The sequence below is a fragment of the Meles meles genome, chromosome 13 (assembly GCF_922984935.1).
Source record: "Meles meles chromosome 13, mMelMel3.1 paternal haplotype, whole genome shotgun sequence".
NCBI lineage: Eukaryota > Metazoa > Chordata > Mammalia > Carnivora > Mustelidae > Meles > Meles meles.
The window spans coordinates 8,339,615-8,356,741 of NC_060078.1; the positions used below are offsets into that span (position 1 = coordinate 8,339,615).

General features: G+C 44.9%; 1 protein-coding gene across 4 annotated transcripts in view; it reads left to right on the forward strand.

The window, feature by feature from the left end:
- Positions 1–17,127, forward strand: part of MTR (5-methyltetrahydrofolate-homocysteine methyltransferase) — a 100,560-nt gene that overhangs the window by 54,237 nt on the left and 29,196 nt on the right. For all 4 annotated transcript variants that reach the window (XM_046027468.1, XM_046027469.1, XM_046027470.1 and 1 more), the window contains 7 exons: positions 856–1,035; positions 2,983–3,099; positions 3,388–3,528; positions 9,419–9,508; positions 10,806–10,958; positions 12,933–13,040; positions 14,169–14,269. In XM_046027468.1, coding sequence (XP_045883424.1) covers positions 856–1,035; positions 2,983–3,099; positions 3,388–3,528; positions 9,419–9,508; positions 10,806–10,958; positions 12,933–13,040; positions 14,169–14,269 — 890 coding nt within the window. The remainder of the gene's footprint in view (positions 1–855; positions 1,036–2,982; positions 3,100–3,387; positions 3,529–9,418; positions 9,509–10,805; positions 10,959–12,932; positions 13,041–14,168; positions 14,270–17,127) is intronic.

The following is a 17,127-nucleotide window of genomic DNA, read 5'->3' on the forward strand; positions in this document are numbered from 1 at the left end:
CAAAATGGCAGAGGGGCTGGTTGGGGCCAGTGAGTGAGGAAGGCCTTACTGGGAAGAGCCATCTGGGCAGAGACAAGAGTGACGTGTGGCATGCAGCCACGTCCCCGCGTGTCCTGAGCAGTGGCGGCAGTAAATGGAAAGGCTCTAAGGTAGGAGGAGCTTGGCAGGTTTCAGGAACGTCAGAGGAGCATGGGGGAGAGTAGAGTAGAGGGGCAGATAGTAGGAAATCAAACTGCAGATGTGGGCCCTGATTCCAAGGATGAGGGGGAGCGACTGGGAGTTTCAGTCTTTGCTGAAGTCAGTTCCTTGCCTTGCAGTGTCATTATTTTGAAAAGCAATACTAATTTACATTGATGGCTTGAGGTCCACGTTAATTAGTTTGTTTTCAGGAGGGTTGGGAAGAAGCCAGGGCATATCCTGGAATCCTTGTGGAGTATCAGAGCAGGAAGCTCAAGAAGCCTGTGGTAGTGTTGCCTGGATGAGGTGTGACGTACTGCGGGCAGATCAGGACAGGAGGGGTGCTCATTTGTTAATTGTTCCTTAGTAACGTTTGAATTTTTATCGTGTGTGTGTATTTTTTACGAAGCCTGTGTATTCATCTACCCATCTGTGTGTGTAAGGTGTGATTTTCGCAGAAGCAGTGTAGCTGTTGTGCGGATGAAAACACAAAGTGACTTTAAACTGTCTCCTCCTCTGAGATAATTTGATAAATGCTGAGAGGCTGCTTGGCGTTTGGATTTTTATGAAATCCAAGCATTGATAGTTAAGTGCCTTCGAAAAATGAAATGTGCTTCTGTTTTCATAGATAACACTTCATTTTTCTATTTTAAATTACATCCTTTGCTCCTTCCCCAGGCGACAGAAACAGACACCAAAATCAGAGTGTGCATGCGGGCGTACCATCTACTTGTGAAAAAACTGGGCTTTAATCCAAATGACATCATCTTTGACCCTAACATCCTCACCATTGGTACTGGGATGGAAGAGCACAACTTGTATGCTGTTAATTTTATTCATGCAACAAAAATCATTAAAGTAAGTGTGGATATTTTCTCTCTTCTACTCAGGACACCGCTCAAATTTATCTCATGGCTCCAGTGAATAGTTTGAGCTGACATACCTGTTTATTGCCTGGGAATGTTGACAGTTTACTCTTAGGTAGAAAATTGGGGGCCCATTATTATTTTTCTTTGATGTGATGTTTTATGCTATGAAGTAGAACGTAGATACTGGAGAAAATTTATAAAAAATATAGGTATAATAAATAATTATGAAGCACATAATAGCTTTCACTTGGGTCATGAAACAGAACATGCCTAGTGCCCCTGTGACTCTCCCTGTCAGATTACACCCTCAACTCTGAATTTTGTGTTGGAATCATCAGCCTGTTTTATAATGCTTTGTTTCTTTTCTTTATCATTTTATCGCTTACATACACCCTGAATTATCCATGGATTTTATATTTGTAAATTCACCTATTTGTGAAAGTTTGTGACCCCCAAAATCAATACTCTCGGTGCTTCTGCAGTCATTTGTGGACATACCCACAAGCAGACAGGTGAAAATTCGAGTGGCCCAACCACCGTGTTCCCAGAAGAGGTCAACAGACTCTGCAGCTTGTTTCAGCTCAGTCTTTGAATGAGTGTCCAGTGAATGGTCTGTGTAGTGCCATGTTTTTCACAGTTTTGAGCTTTTCCTTGGTAGTTTATTTTCTGTCCTAATGGCCCCCAAGTATAGTGCTCAAGTGCCTTCTAAGGTTCCTGATTGCCGGAAGACCTTGACGAGCCTTACAGAGAAAATGTTTGCGGTTAGATAAGCTTTGTTTAGACGTTAATGGTTGAGAGCCAGTTGGCCATGAGCTCCGTACTAGTGAGTTAGTAGTATTTGTTAAACAAGATGTCTTTACACAGAAGAACACATAAAACAAGTTTCTGTTGATGAGTAGATGAAAATTGTGTGACCAGGGGTTCACAGAAGCATAACTGTTTTTCCCCTGAGGAGCAGTGGTTCTCAGTATTCGCTGGTTCATTGTTCACGGTGACTTTTTACGATATAACTACCAAATACTGAGACTCGGCTGTATAAACAGTGCGGCTTAGTTTGGCCAGTTTTGAGCTTTGTATAAATAGAGTTTCAAGATTCTCAGGCCTTTTTGGCTTACCCAAACTTACTTAAAAAATTCAGTTCTGTTGTAGCTTGGATTTTGTTCATTTTTATGAACATACAACATTTCATCATGTAACTCGTCCACAATTAACTGTTCTACTGTTGATAGACATTTGGTTTGTTTCCTATTTGGGACAGTATGAGCAATGCTGCTGAGATCATTCTGGTATGTGTAACTTGGGTGCACATGCCCGGGTTTCTTGATGGCATATACTCCAGATGTGGGATGGTTGGGTCACAGCAGTAGGTGTGGCAAGCTGTATCCCTAAAGCTTGAGCTGCTTTGTACCTTAGCTGATAGGAAGTTCCTCTTGTTCCCACGTGTGTGCTAATGCTGGGCATTGTTGTGAGGTGTTCTGGGAACCTCAGTTTCAGTCTGTCCTCTCAGAATTAGTCAAGTTTATGGTGAATTAGTGAGTTGGTTCATTTAGGCTACAGAGAAGCCTCTGACTGAATGACAGACTATTCTCTGTCTCTGTGTTGTTCTTTCTCTGTTACATATTCAGCAAATATTTTCTGGCACACTCTCTAGGTACCATGGCCTCATCAGGCCCATTGTAGAGATCTACAGAGATAAGGCAGAATTTTTTATTTTCCCTCAGGGAGATCAGAGTCTAGTAGGAAAAACTATCTACAAGGCAGTGTTTTTGCGATGCCATAATATGGCAAGTTTTGGTCTCTATCTGGCTACAAGAAGCTCAGAATTATGTCAGACTGCAAGATTTTTACTTACCCCCTGATATATAAAGCTTGAGGGATGGGATTGCTGCTTTTGGCAAAACAGGGAAGTCTTTTCACATTTTTAAATTTTTGCTAGGAAACCCTACCTGGAGCCCGAGTAAGTGGAGGTCTTTCCAACTTGTCCTTCTCCTTCCGTGGCATGGAAGCCATCCGAGAAGCAATGCATGGGGTTTTCCTTTACCACGCAATCAAGGTACAGTAGAATACCTGTGTGCCCTTTGAAAGCAACTTTCACTTAGGGCAGGGAGGGGTTTGCCCACTTTGGCCGCAGACTAAGTCTGGCCTGCTGCCAGTCTCTGTGGATAACATCTTATTCATGTTTTGTATGTTGTTCTTGGTGGCTTTTCTGGGACAGTTGGAGAGCCGAGTAGCTGGGACAGAGACCGTGGCCTAAAATATTTTCTACAGAAAATGTTTGCTGACCTCTGATGTAGCATATACCTGGAAATTCTCATTTTTTTTTTCTTTTGTTTGCCCTCAGTTTGGTATGGACATGGGGATAGTGAATGCTGGAAGCCTGCCTGTGTATGACGATATCCACAAGGAGCTTCTCCAGCTCTGTGAAGACCTCATCTGGAATAAAGACCCTGAGGCCACGGAGAAGCTCCTGCGCTATGCTCAGGTAGAGAGGAAAGTGTTCTGACGAGGGCTTGACCTGCCTTCGAACTTTATCTGACCTCCGTGGTAGAGCAGGAGCAGGCATCCAGTTCTGTCATTGGGTCCCTGAAAATTTCTGCAGAGAGCCCCAGAGAAGGCATTTTATTTTTTTATTTTTATTTTTTCAAAGATTTTAGTTATTTATTTGACAGACAGAGATCACAAGTAGGCAGAGAGGCAGGCATGGGGAGGGGGGGAAGCAGGCTCCCCGCTAAGCAGAGAGCTGGATATGGGGCTCGATCCCAGGACCTTGAGATCATGACCTGAGCTAAAGGCAGAGGCTTAACCCACTGAGCCACCCAGGCGCCCCCAGAGAAGGCATTTTAGTTAAGGGTGAGGGAGCAGAAGCAGGGGCATACCCAGCCTGCCTCAGGATCCTAATGTCAGTTTTTTTTTAATGTATCTGAAATTGTAAAATTAATTTTGTCCCGTACTCAAGTAACACATAGTAATTCTAGAAAATTTACAAATACAGGTAAGTAAAAAAAGGAAATTAAAGTCACTCAGAATCCTGTCACCAAAAGTTAACCACTGTTAAGATTTTGTTACGACCTTCCAGTCATGGTTTTGGTTTATTTTCAGAATGATTGTGTCCTCACAGCTGTGTGCACCCCCGCTTACATACGCACACATGCTCAGATACTGTTTTATAAAAACAGACCTCTGTTCTAGATGCTGTTCGGTAATCTGTTTGTCTAGCAGTATACCGGGAACATCTTTCCATTTCATGAGATATTTTTCTACCTCATAATTTAAATGAACTGTTTTGCATTTCCTTGTGTGGCTATGTTACTACCTGGTACCCATTGCAGTGTGCTTACATTTGTTTTTGTCGGGATCTGGTCCATCCGTGGCAGGGTTCTATAGGTCAAGGCTTGGATCTATGCACATTTGATCTATAGACACGAGAATGTGATAGTTAATTAAAAAATCGGTTTCTTGTCTCCCCCTTTACTATGTGTCGGGTAGTTACAGGTGCATCAGGCATCTGTCATGGGGCTGCTTCTGGAATTCTCTTTCAGGAGAGATGAGATCTTTACCTGAAAAGAAGTTTTTAATTTATTTCAGAAAGCGATGGCAAATGAAGATGTTTGTCTCGCGAAGCACGTGGGGAACGTGGTAGAACACTTTCATGGATGTTGTCCCCTTTGTTAACATTTTCCATGCTAAAATCTGAATATAACTGGCAGAGGTGTTCACTTGTCCTCTTCCATCGCTGAGTGAGTGCTAGAGTGTTCTGGAAGAAGGCTAGGACAGTTTACGATTAACCATATCCATGATTTATCAGCTTTATGGGTGACCAGATCTAAATTTCTGAAATTGCCGTAGGCTCAGCGAGGCTGATGGAGAGCAGACTGTGCTGGTGAACACAGGACCCTCCTCCCAGTTCCTTAAAAACTTTCCTGACTTCTCTCATGGACCCAGGACAGAATGTCTCAGGCCTTGATTATTGCGGATATAATCACGTTCTGCTTCTCGGCTCATTGTGTAAGAGCTGTCTCTAGAATTTTTCCCTCTTTCCAGGGCTGTTTCTGCTCATGACAAAATACTTATCCCCTGAGTGTGGAACACTACCCCATTTTCTTCTTCGCCCGTCTTCCACCCAGTGGAATAATAACTCAGACAGGGTTCTCTTGAAGGCCCTAAGGGCATCACAGCTTCTATAAACATGAAGTCTTACTAGAGAGTTCTTACCACACAGCAGTGCATGGTTTCAGTTTTTTCTCCACTCCCTCATGTAGGAAAAAATTGGGCTCCTTCATTGGAAGACTGTTCTCATTTAAGGTGTTGTTGACTTTGTATTTTATGTTAGTCATTCTTTTGGGTCTTTTCACTGTTAGCATTTGTTTACAAGTTTTTGTTTTTGTCTTGCTGAGCTGTCAAAAGGTTTTGCCCCCAGGATGGGCACAGCCAAACTGAGGGAATTCTTAATAGCAATAGCGGGAGCTTAATAATCCATCATATGAGAGGTTCCTCCCTCTTAATGTAACCGCAAGGACTTACTACAAGCCATTGACCCCTCCATCAAGTAGGCTGTCCACATTCATAGTGACTTCTGTCACCATTTAGGGAATTAGTAACCAAAACAGGCATACTTTCGTAAGCCCCAGGAGTGGTCAGCTCTGTAGCAGTTTCTCAGGATATTCCGAGGGCAAATGGAACATAAAAAGCAGTGAAATTAAGAGACAAATACAGGGTGAGGTTTTTTTTCTTTGTAAGAGAATGATTATCTCTTTTTGTTTTTAAAATATTTTATTTATTATTTGACAGAGAGAGAGAGAGATCACAAGTAGAGCAGCAGGCAGAGAGAGAGGGGGAAGCAGGCTCCCTGCGGAGCAGAGAGCCCGATGCGGGGCTTGATCCCAGGACCCTGAGACCATGATCTGAGCCGAAGGCAGCGGCTTAACCCACTGAGCCACCCAGGCGCCCCTCTTTTTGTTTTTAAATGATGAAGTCTGCATCCAGGTTTCCTGTGTGATCCATATTGAAAAAGTGGAGGCACGCCTGGGTGACTCCCTTGGTGAAGCATCTGCCTACGGCTCAGGTCATGATCCCACCATCGTGGGATTGAGTCCCGCATCGGGCTCCCTGCTCCGTGGGGAGTCTGCTTCTCCCTCTCGCTCTGTTGCTTCCCTTGTTTTTGTTCTCTCTCTCAAATAAATAAAATCTTGAAAGATGGAAAGAATCTTGTCTCTGATCTTACTAAACTCGCTAATCCCACTTTGGGGGAGTTAATAGCTTTATTAAAAAATAATTATTTTAAATTTGGCGCAGGCTGACCTGTGATACGTAGATTATTTTTGGTAATGAAAAGTTCCAGGTGTCATGGTACTGTATAATTTCCATGGAACTCCATGGAAATCTTTCTTTCCTTTTTTACCCATGGAGTTCCTTTATTAAGCATGACCCTAATAGAGGTCATGACCCTTTTGGCCTGGAAGGATCTCTGCTCTGAATACAGTGACTCCTGAATGACTTTGGGTTGTGAGAATGTTCTTGATACTTCTGTGGGAGAAAAGTTATTGGATCCTTGTTGGTCTTCATCTTCCTCACGTTCTTCTTTGTCTTTCTCTCAAGCAGTTTACTCCCCTTGGTGCCTGTCCAGCTTTTTCTGTGTGTCAGAAACAAAGCACAGAGCTCCACGGGGACTCTCTGACAGGGAATCTGGTCTTGAGCAGTCGTGACAGAGACAAGGACAGCCAGATGGACATGACTGTTGGTGGGTTTGCTCCATAGCCTTGTGTCTGACGAGCACCCAGGGTCCGCGCCCCCCAACCGGGCAGAGTTCGCAGTTAGATTGTGGAGAGCCTTCTCACAGATAACTAGTTGGAAAGCAGGGTACTCCTGAAATAGCAGCTTTCAAATGTGCCTTTTAAGTCTTGATTTTCTGAAGCACGGTCATCAGGTGAGGAAGTTTGCATTTGTTGCAGCCACCAACATTTGGGCGAAACCTTTGGGGCCTTCCCCAGATCCTCAGTGGCCACTGTTCGTCCTCACATAGGTCCTGACCGCTCCCCGCCCCAGGGTGCTGCTCATGGTGGAGCTTCCCATGAACTCGCCAGATCCTTCCTCCAAGAGTGTTTGGAAGCCTGTCCTGTTTTCATCCTCAGACTCCGTCCCACCCGCAGCAACTGCTGGGCGCGCGGGCTAATAGACGCACGGTGTGTTCCACATATGGAGTCAGAGCATCGTGAGCTTCAGAAGGGCTTTCTTTTCTCTTCTCTTTTTGGTTTTCTTTTTGCAATGCCACGCGGCTCTGATTGGACTTTTTCAAAACTTCTTTATGGCCGGATAGCATTACTTTGTATGTGTCGCTACCCGCATTTCCCGAATCTGCTCGTCATCCACGCACGTTCAGGTTGCTTCCTTGCCGGCTGCTGGCAGTAATGCCACCACTCATTCTTCTAAGGTCACCAGCTTTAGTTTTGCCATGAGGGGAGGAGCCCTTGTGCCATCAGTCTTGCTGGTAGCACTCCAGCCCTGTGGTTCTGGGGGCTCTCCCCGGGTCTGTCCTCCTTTCTGTTCTAACACATTATCCATTACTTAATGTCCTTATGCTTGTCTTCTTCTTTCCTTCCTGTCACCACCGCTGTGGCCCAGGCCTTGATCACGAATTATTAAAATCTCCTCCCCTTCTGGGGTGCTCTTAAAAATACTGCTTTGTCATTCTGCAGCTTCAGAATTTTGCATTTGGTCCTGCACTCCATGCCCCGCCCCCCAAATGCCTGGAAGGTTAAATCCAAATTCGATAGCATGGATTTCTGGTGCTCTGTGACTTGGCCTCCACTATGCTGCATCAACATGGCTCCAGAAAATCTGGTTTTATTCAGCATTAAACCACTCAGCTAGTATTTCCTAAAGTCTTGTTCTGTGCTGTTCACTTCACCAAGCACAGAGGATTCAACCAGTAAGAGAGATGGGCCCCTCCAGGTCTACGGTTGAGTGAGGTGTATGAAAATGCTAGAGGCGGTTGTAACCCAATGGGGTCAGTGCTGGGGTAGGCGAGTGCACGATGCTGTGAGAACACACAGGAGGGCCACTGAACCCAAAGGTAGAGGTGGTTGGGGCAGCCTTCCCAGGAGGGCCGTGGGTCAGGGGAGATGTGAAAGCTAGGTGGGACTTAGCCAGGCTGGGCTCTGATGTCGGAGTGCAGGGCTGGTGGTCCTGCCGGGCCGGGGGCATGCATCTAGCTGGGGACAGCATGGGAGGAGGTGCTGAGTTAAACGTGTGTCACATGAATGAAGGTGGAGGCCCAGAGGTGAGAGGGATGACAGAGAGTGTAGGGAATGGAAGTGTTTGTGGTGGCTGAGCTTGCTGGATATAGCAGAAGATGAAGCGATCAGAGAAAGCCAGGTTGGGGCATTGCATCAGCCTTGGAAAAGAGTCTGTGGCATGGAAAAGTTACCTGTCCTGGGAGAAACAGGACCCTTCCAATGACTCTTGTCACGTGGGGGTCGAGTGATGAGATTTACCCCTCTGGTTTTAGTTTAGTTTATAGCGCAGAAGATACACTGCCGTAGATGGGTACTGAGAGCAGCTAGTGGCTTGGACCATGTAAGCATGGAAACAGGGCGGGGAGGAGTTAGAGGAGATGTAGTCAGTTAGGACTCGGTGAGTGGCTGAACGAAAGGAATGACGGGGTGTTAAAGAATGCTCTGTAGATTTTCATTTGGGGTGAGTGATGCCACCAGTTGACGTGGAGAGAACAGATGAGGTCGTGTGGTTCACGTGGTAGGCCATGATCATGTCTCTTTCTGTCCCTTTGCATCCACTTCTTCCACATCTCTCAGCCCTGGTTTGTGATGATGACTCGTTGCTCAAGGTTCCCGGTCCAGTTTGGATCATGCAGTATAGTCTGTGTTATCTGCTTATTCAGCCCCCAGCATGTGCCTTCTCTGGTGTCTTGCCCTTCCACCTCCCCCAGAAAGTGCCAAGTCCTTGAGAGCATAGGCGTGTCCTGCAACTCTTGGATGCCCACCCTCCCATGCCCTCTGACTCCGGCCACCAGGTCTCTGTGTGTATTTGTGGGTGATGATGCCGTGTGTGGTGGGCCCCGGAGGCCCTTCTCATGTGGGGAAGAGCTTCTCTTACTGCCTTTGAAATCCTTTGTTTGATGTTGTTAACTTATGGGAAAGGAAGAACAGGGTCTTGCTCTGTCCTTCTACTACAAGGTCAAATCCTGAAATACCTCTCCTTGTCTCTGCTTCCCGCAAACATTTACTGAGACCTTAATTCATGCTGGATGCTCAGCTAGGCGCTGGCCGTATATGAGAAGAATAAGGCATAGGATTTTGCTGCTACATAGTTCAATGAAGACCTATTATACCCATCTGTCTGTCCTAATTTCAACTCAGACACATGGCAAAGGAGGGAAGAAAGTCGTCCAGACTGATGAGTGGAGGAATGGCCCCATCGAAGAACGCCTGGAGTATGCCCTTGTGAAGGTGAGTTGTGGGAGCCCTGAGGGAGTGTGAACCGACGGCTGGAGGGGCATTGTGCTTGCCTCGTGCGGCTGGAGGGGGCAGTCCCTAGAGCAGCCCCAAGGCACCGTGGGCCAGGTCTGGAGATATTTTTGGTTGTCACAGTAAGGGGTGGGAGGTGTTCCTGGCATCCAGTGGCTGGGGATGCTGTGGGTATCCCATGGTGCACGGGACAGGCCCCACATGACAGTTGTTCAGCCCACAATGTCCTTAGCGCCAAGGTTGAGAAACGCTCTCCTGGACCAAGTTGCTGTCTTTTGATCAACAGGCAAGTCCCGGCTCTTCTGCTGATAATTGGGATTTTTTTTTTTAAAGATTTTATTTATTTATTTATTTGTCAGAGTGAGAGAGCAAGCACAAGTTGGGGGAGGGGCAGAAGGAGAGGGAGAAGCCGACTTCCCACTGAGCAGGGAGCCCGACATGGAACTCAATCCCAGGAACCTGAGATCATGACCTGAGCCGAAGACAGATGCTTCACTGACTTAGCCACCCAGGCACCCTGATAATTGGGACTTTAGACAACATAATCTTTTGGCTTCAGTGTCCTTATTTGTGGTCTGGAGAATTTCAGAGTGCTCTTTTTTTGGCTCTCAAATATAACTTTTAACTTCTTGAAACTTTTGAGATTCACATATTTGAAGTTGTGCAATGTCAGCCACATCCAAGGGTTCTTGAGGTGGGGACATGGGGGATTAGGGCTTGATCACTAAAGGCTGGAGAAGTCTGCAGAGGCTTCATGGGTTTGAACTTCACCTCAGGGTCCTGGCCATTGTCATCCTCCACCATACCCAGCCCGCCCCCGCCCCGCCCGCCCCACCGCCTTGGAGCTTCATAGTGACAAAACATGCTGATGTCACAGGAGGTCTTTAATAACGGATACTCTGCTAAACCACTAAGATGCAAAAAGTGTATTTTATGATGAATTTGAACTTCACTTACTAGTATTCCTTCTCTCACTGGTAACTCATTTTTACTGAGTACTTTCGTTGTATTGTTCCCCTGGCTAAGCACTTTACGTAGGGCGTTTCATTTAATCCTCAAAATAACCACCTGAGGCAGGAAATGTGTGACATTTCAATTTAGGAAACTGAGGCTTGATTAATTGCTTAGATTACTGATAGGAACCAGGATTTGAACCCACACAATCTGATTCTAAAACCTGTATACTCTTAAACGTTTCCATGATTCATTCCTTATTGGCTATTTGGACTTAAGTCGATTTTTAATGTGACTTTTTTTCTAACTTTTTTTTTTCTAATAGGGTATCGAAAAACATATTATTGAAGACACCGAGGAAGCCAGATTAAACCAGGAAAAATATCCCCGGCCTCTGAATATAATCGAAGGGCCTCTGATGAATGGCATGAAAGTTGTTGGTGACCTTTTTGGAGCTGGAAAAATGTTTCTACCTCAGGTTGGCAAAAGATGGGGAAGGGGAGGGGTAGTTTTTACAACCTAAAAAAGAAGACTTTGTCTTTTAATAAATAGTACGTTCGGGTGTATTTCTCAAGTTTTGATTTTGATAAGAGCTCATGGACATTTGAGATCAGGTCATTCTTTCTCTAAATGTGTCAGGAGTAGTGTCTGGAAGGTCTGTCTTGAGGGTGAGTGCCAGCTCAAGGTCATCTAGAAACTGTTAGCATTCTGATCTGCGTGATGGGTCTGTGTCCCATCTGCTCTTCCCTCAAGTTACAGTAAAACCCAAGATGTGTGTGAAGTTCATAACTTTCGCTTTTGATTCACCAGCCACTCTCATCTTTAAGGATGCGTATTTTGAACAAATCATCCCCATTTAAAATAGTGATATACATTATGTTGTATCTTTTGAGAAAGCCAGAACTCTCATTTTGATTTATAGGAGCTACTGGCGGTATCGGTGAACAAGCATCTCTTGAGCCGTCAGGGTTAGGACCATGAGGCAAACACAAAACGTGAAGGCCCTAGTTTGGTTTCTGTTTTTTTTAATTACTCATTCTATACTTAGTTAATTGCCTGTTTCCTTCATAACATTCACCCCCTTTTTTTTTTTTAAGATTTTATTTATTCATTTGACAGAGATCACAAGTAGGCAGAGAGGCAGGCAGAGAGAGAGAGGGGAGGAAGCAGGCTCCCTGCTGAGCAGAGAGCCCGAAGCGGGACTCGATCCCAAGACCCTGAGATCATGACCTGAGCTGAAGGCAGCAGCTTTAACCCACTGAGCCACCCAGGCGCCCCATTCACCCCCTTTTTAAAACAGCTTTATTGTTTTATAATAAACATACGACAAAGTTCACATACATAGAGGGTAACAGCTTGGTGAGTTTTAACACGCATGCGGCAGTGAAACTCTCCCCACACTCGAGATAGGAACGTTTCGTTGTCGTGCCCTCTTAATTTCCTCCAGCCCATGGCAGTTCCTCGGTCTTAGTTCTTCATGGTGTTGACTTATTTTTCACTTTGTGTTTTTGAGTTAACATCAGACATAGAGACAATTTGCAAATGTGGGTTGAACAATGTCTTGTATCCCTCCCCCAACCTCTTCCCCTCACCTGAGCATTTTTACTGGAGCCTCGTGCAGTTGGCAGCCCCTGAAGTTGATATTGATGTAGCGTTGTTAGAGAAGGACTTCATTCAGACTTCGCCAGTTTTCCCACTACTGTTTTCTTTGTATTCCAAGATCCCATGGTGCTTTTTTATCCTGCCTTCCTCAGTACGGTACAGTTATTATGGACACTGTCCCTGAGTTTGAGTTTGTCTGATGTTTGCTCATTTTTTGTCAAGAATAAGAGTGATGCTGTGCCCTTCTCCATGGATCATATCAGGAGTTCCAGAATGTCGCTGTGTCTCATTACTGGTTATATGAACTCTGCTCACTTGGTTAACAGTGTCTGCTAGGTTTCCTGCGCTCTGAATTTACTTGTAGAGAGAAACGTGGAGACTGTGCAAATATCCTATTTCCCATCATACTTCCACCTGTGAATTTTAGCATACGTTGATGAATTTTGTAAAAGGCCTTATTCTTGCTTAAGCAGGAACCTAATTATAAGTGGATTAAAATGCTAGGGATCGAGAAGAGAAGGCTAGAAAGGGGCTCATGGTGGACAAGGATGCCTAGAACTTGGAGAAGTAATAGACAGCCTTCAAGGCTGAGAAAAAATAAGGAAGAAAGACAGAAAGACAAAAGTAAGAAGACGGAAATCACAATGTGCAGTTCCTATCTTTGTTTTCCTTTCGCTATACCCTGTTCATTGTCTTTCTCCACAAGAACTTGTTCCTTATCTTGTCTGCGGTCAAAAGTGGACTTCAGTGGTCAAAGCTTGCATTCTTGATTGATGCTAAAATTCACAAGCGGGCGTTAGCAACCATTCAGGGTCAGGTAAAGAGGCCTGACTCCACGTGTTTTTCCTAGGTTATAAAGTCAGCTCGAGTCATGAAGAAGGCTGTTGGCCACCTTATTCCCTTCATGGAAAAAGAAAGAGAAGAAAATAAAATGCATGCTGGCACAGAAGAAGAAGAGGCAAGTCATTTTGTCCAGGCCGCTGGGCCCTGTGAGGAATTGATCTCAGAGACTTATGGGGGTGGGGTAGGGACCACAGTCTTGGCTATGCTTGTCATTGAAGATAAAATCGAGCAACGATCTGTTTGACCAAGTGTCAGAATACCCTGGGCTTTTCCTTTGAGTGTGGCTTTATGTATTTTTAACATGAACATAGTTTTTCAGACAGCCCATGATTTCAAATCAAGTTCGTTCATTCCCTCCTGACCATTTACAGAGCTCCTGCTATGTGCTGGGGGCACCGTGCTCCATGCTGTAGCTGCAGAGCCGGGTCCCTACCCTTGAGGTAATTGAGTGATATTTGGCTTTGGAAAACCTCTTGCCTGATTTGTCTCTGCATACTGGTAATGTCCTTGGCACTGCCTCTGGATCCAACTTAATTCCTGTTGGCTGTACCACCAGAGTAAATCATTAAGCTTTGACCTTGTTTAGCTCCCCCTGAGGCTCAGCCAGCTTTGCCCTGTAGGATTCTGAATTCTCATATTGATGTGAGCTTGTGAATGGCTCTGACAGACATAGAATCCCACTTGCCTCGTGTGCCTTTTTCTTTTGAAAAAAAAAGATTTATTCTTTCATTCATTCATTTATTTGAGGGAAGGGATGCCCATAGTGCATAGCACAATGGTATTGAAAAAATAAACTACAATAAAATGCCCCTGCACTAGGCTGTTGAGATGGTGGTTTGGGTTCTGGTGGGACCTGTGCACTCACAGGTTCCCTCTGTTCCCTCTGTTCCCTCCCTCTCCCCTTTACTGCTCACCTGAAAACTTGTCAGACAGCGTTTTTGCAGTTAAGGATTATGTCCTTCAGCTGTGGGACTGTTTTATAGTTGACATAACCTGTTCCTTGAGGTGATGGAAGCCCCGGTTGATGCTCCCTGGGCTAAGCAGCGAGGCAGGCCTCCTTCAAACAGCTAGGGCCAGCAGCTTTCTACTGGCAGAGCACATGACCTAGGTTCTAGGTCTGTTTTTGAGGTTGTCTCGCTTGTACGACAGCGTTTTTCGTGCCAACACCTGTCTGGCTGCAGGAAATTAGGGGATCTGCTCTAAGTGAGCGTGGCAATGCTCAGCTGTGCGGCTTTCTCCCTAGGACCCTTACCAGGGCACCATCGTGTTGGCTACCGTGAAGGGCGACGTCCATGACATAGGCAAGAACATAGTCGGCGTGGTCCTTGGCTGCAATAACTTCAGGTGAGTTAACACTGACCTCTTTCAAACCCCTTTCGTATTTAAAAATAAAAGCATTAACAGGCTGATTCTTTGTTGGTCAGGAAGGGTAGGGTATGGCCGTGGGTATTGTAGGTGATTTTTAATTTCTGTTTCCTGACTGTTTTTTACATTTTCTGTGTTGAGCCACCTTTTCAGATGAAAGAAGGTAGTAATTAATCTGTGAGCTGTGTGGTAAGTACAAAAAGTACAGTAAAAGCTATTCCAGCAGGGTCGGAACAACCAAGAGCTTCTTGAGGATTGACCTTGGGCCAAGACTCTAATGAACGTTGGGCTCCTGCCCATAGCCAGTGTCATGGAGCATATTCTGTTTTTCTTCTCAATAAACTGCCATGTTTGAGAGCCGAGATCTGGAAGACTTCGGCTCGGTGGGGTTTATAAGAAGGCTTTGACTGTACAGTTCTCTCTTCCCTCTGCTTAGAATAGGACCATGCATCCCTCTTGGAAATGACAAAGCTAAATTTTGAAATGTTGTATAGAAGAAAAATCTCTGTGTGATTATTTCATTATAGTGAATAGTCAGCCCTCAGTTACTTCTGTGTGAGAGCTGATGGCCTATTGTAAGTGTATGTTTTACCCAGATTTCGACATATTCTTTGTGAACAGAAGCCTAATAGAACTAACGCCTTCTCTGGTCCATGTCCAGCCACCAGTTCATTTGAGTCACGGACTTCTTTCCGATGTGCTATTTTATCTCTGAAGCAGGGAGCCATGGCTGCAGGGCATCTGTGCCCCTACAGGCATCCCCTGCTGTCCCGTGACAAGTCCCTATTGGGCCCTTCCCTCCTCTCAACTTGATTAACCATCTCTGCCTTCCAGGCCAATTGAACGCATCCAGGCACTCCGGAAGGCTGGGGTTGGAGCAGCTGGGTCAGGATGGCACCTTTTGGCCTCTATCTTCACAGGTGTTTCCCTTAGCTGCCTGCCCACTGTCAGAACATTTAGCACTATCTTCTCTATTCCTGTTCTAGGAATATTGTTCTTGGAATGTATTATTTTTTCAATGACAAATGTATTGGAGATACCACGGAGGTGGTTGTAATGAGATTTCACCCATAAAAATAAGTATTTGGATAGGTGTTTGCTTTCTGAAATCTACAAGACACCTCCACTCTTGTCTCTCTGTTTCAAATCCCATGTCGTTGGCTTCAGTTTGCATTCATCGCAGTTAGTTAAAATTTAATCTAGCTCGCGAACGTCTGTAGATCGCCTCCTGCACACCACACATTGTACTAGTGACACCAAAATGGTTTAGTTGACTTTTCTCAGGAATTCAAGGAACTTGCTGTTTATAAGGCTAAATAGCCAAGTACATAGTCAACTGTGATCATGGGACAGCAACTGTTGAAAAAAGCAGTTTATAGGTAAATCTTCTAAAGCAATTTATGATTTTTTTTGTATTTGTAATTTTTTATTTTGAAAAATGGGTAAGTAGCTAAGAGAGTCACACTAGGAATGTTTTTTCCTCCAGTAGAGACATCATAAGAGGCCAGGGAGAACTGTGGCATTTCTCCAGGGTGCTCTGAGCGTGGAATGTCAGCATTCATGAAAGCCTGCTTATTAAACCCGAGGCTTTCCTCCAGCACACCCAGTCCTCTGTCTTGTGCATTGGAAGTCTGCTTATCTTTGCTCATAAGTCAAACTGGAGAAATATCTTCTGGTGAAACTAGTTATTCCTCATATAAAAACACAAGTGAATGTGCAGTTGTTTGCTATCCCGTCAGACACCTTTGGGGTGTTGTGTCTCCTAACGTGTGGCCTCCTGGTCAGTTTAGTTTTATGGCATCAGCTAGCAGAAAAGTGCCCAGAAAATCTCCCTTATGTAGTTAAATGTATGCTTTTGCTGAGCACCAGGGTCCTAGATGGATCTGGGGTGGAGTGTGTGGTTTCTGGATCTGGGGTGAACCACCCAACTAGCGAGTGAGTCTAGCAAACCATCCAGTATCAAATCCTCATGCAACTTTCTAGTTCCTGGCTCTTTGCCATTGATGCACTAAATCTCATAAAATGTAAGAAGTTTCTTCTTTGTGGGGTGCCTGGGTGGCTCAGTGGGTTAAGCCGCTGCCTTCGGCTCAGGTCATGATCTCAGGGTCCTGGGATCGAGTCCTGCATCGGGCTCTCTGCTCAGCAGGGAGCCTGCTTCCTCCTCTCTCTCTGCCTGCCTCTCTATCTACTTGTGATCTCTTTCTCTCTGTCAAATAAGTAAATAAAAAATGTAAAAAAAAAACAAAAACTTTCTTCTTTGTGAAGGAAAAAAGAGTAAAGAGGACTCAAGATGATAGTTCTGTCTAGACAGAGGACGTTTTTGTGGAGATGACGCATTAGATTCCGTGTTACAGTAGCATGTATAAATTTGAGAATTTGAATAGACCTCAGGGACGGGTCCACTGAGAGTCTAGCAACACCTAACATTTGTTTACCACTGCACACATTAGACAGTGCTTTCATAGCACTGATTTTTTTCTCTGTCTTCTTTTCCTGGTGTTTTTCTTTTTCTTTTCTTTCATCCTTCCTTCCTTTTTATGGTCTTGATCCTGCTCTGCTTGCTTCAGTTACTGTCTTTCTCACTTTATAGACAAGGAAACTGAGGCGTCGAGAAGTTAAGTGTTTGCTTCATGGTCACACAGCCAGCAAGGGGCAGACCGTAATATGGTCAGGGCTTTTGACTCCAAAAGTCAGGACCCTGTGCTCTGTCAGTTTATCTTCCGGTATTGATTCTAGTTCGAAAGTTCAACAACCTTAACTGTACTGTTTAATGTTGATATTCTAGTTAACATTCCTCTTACATAATTTAAAATACTCAAAAATGCTTTTTGATCAGA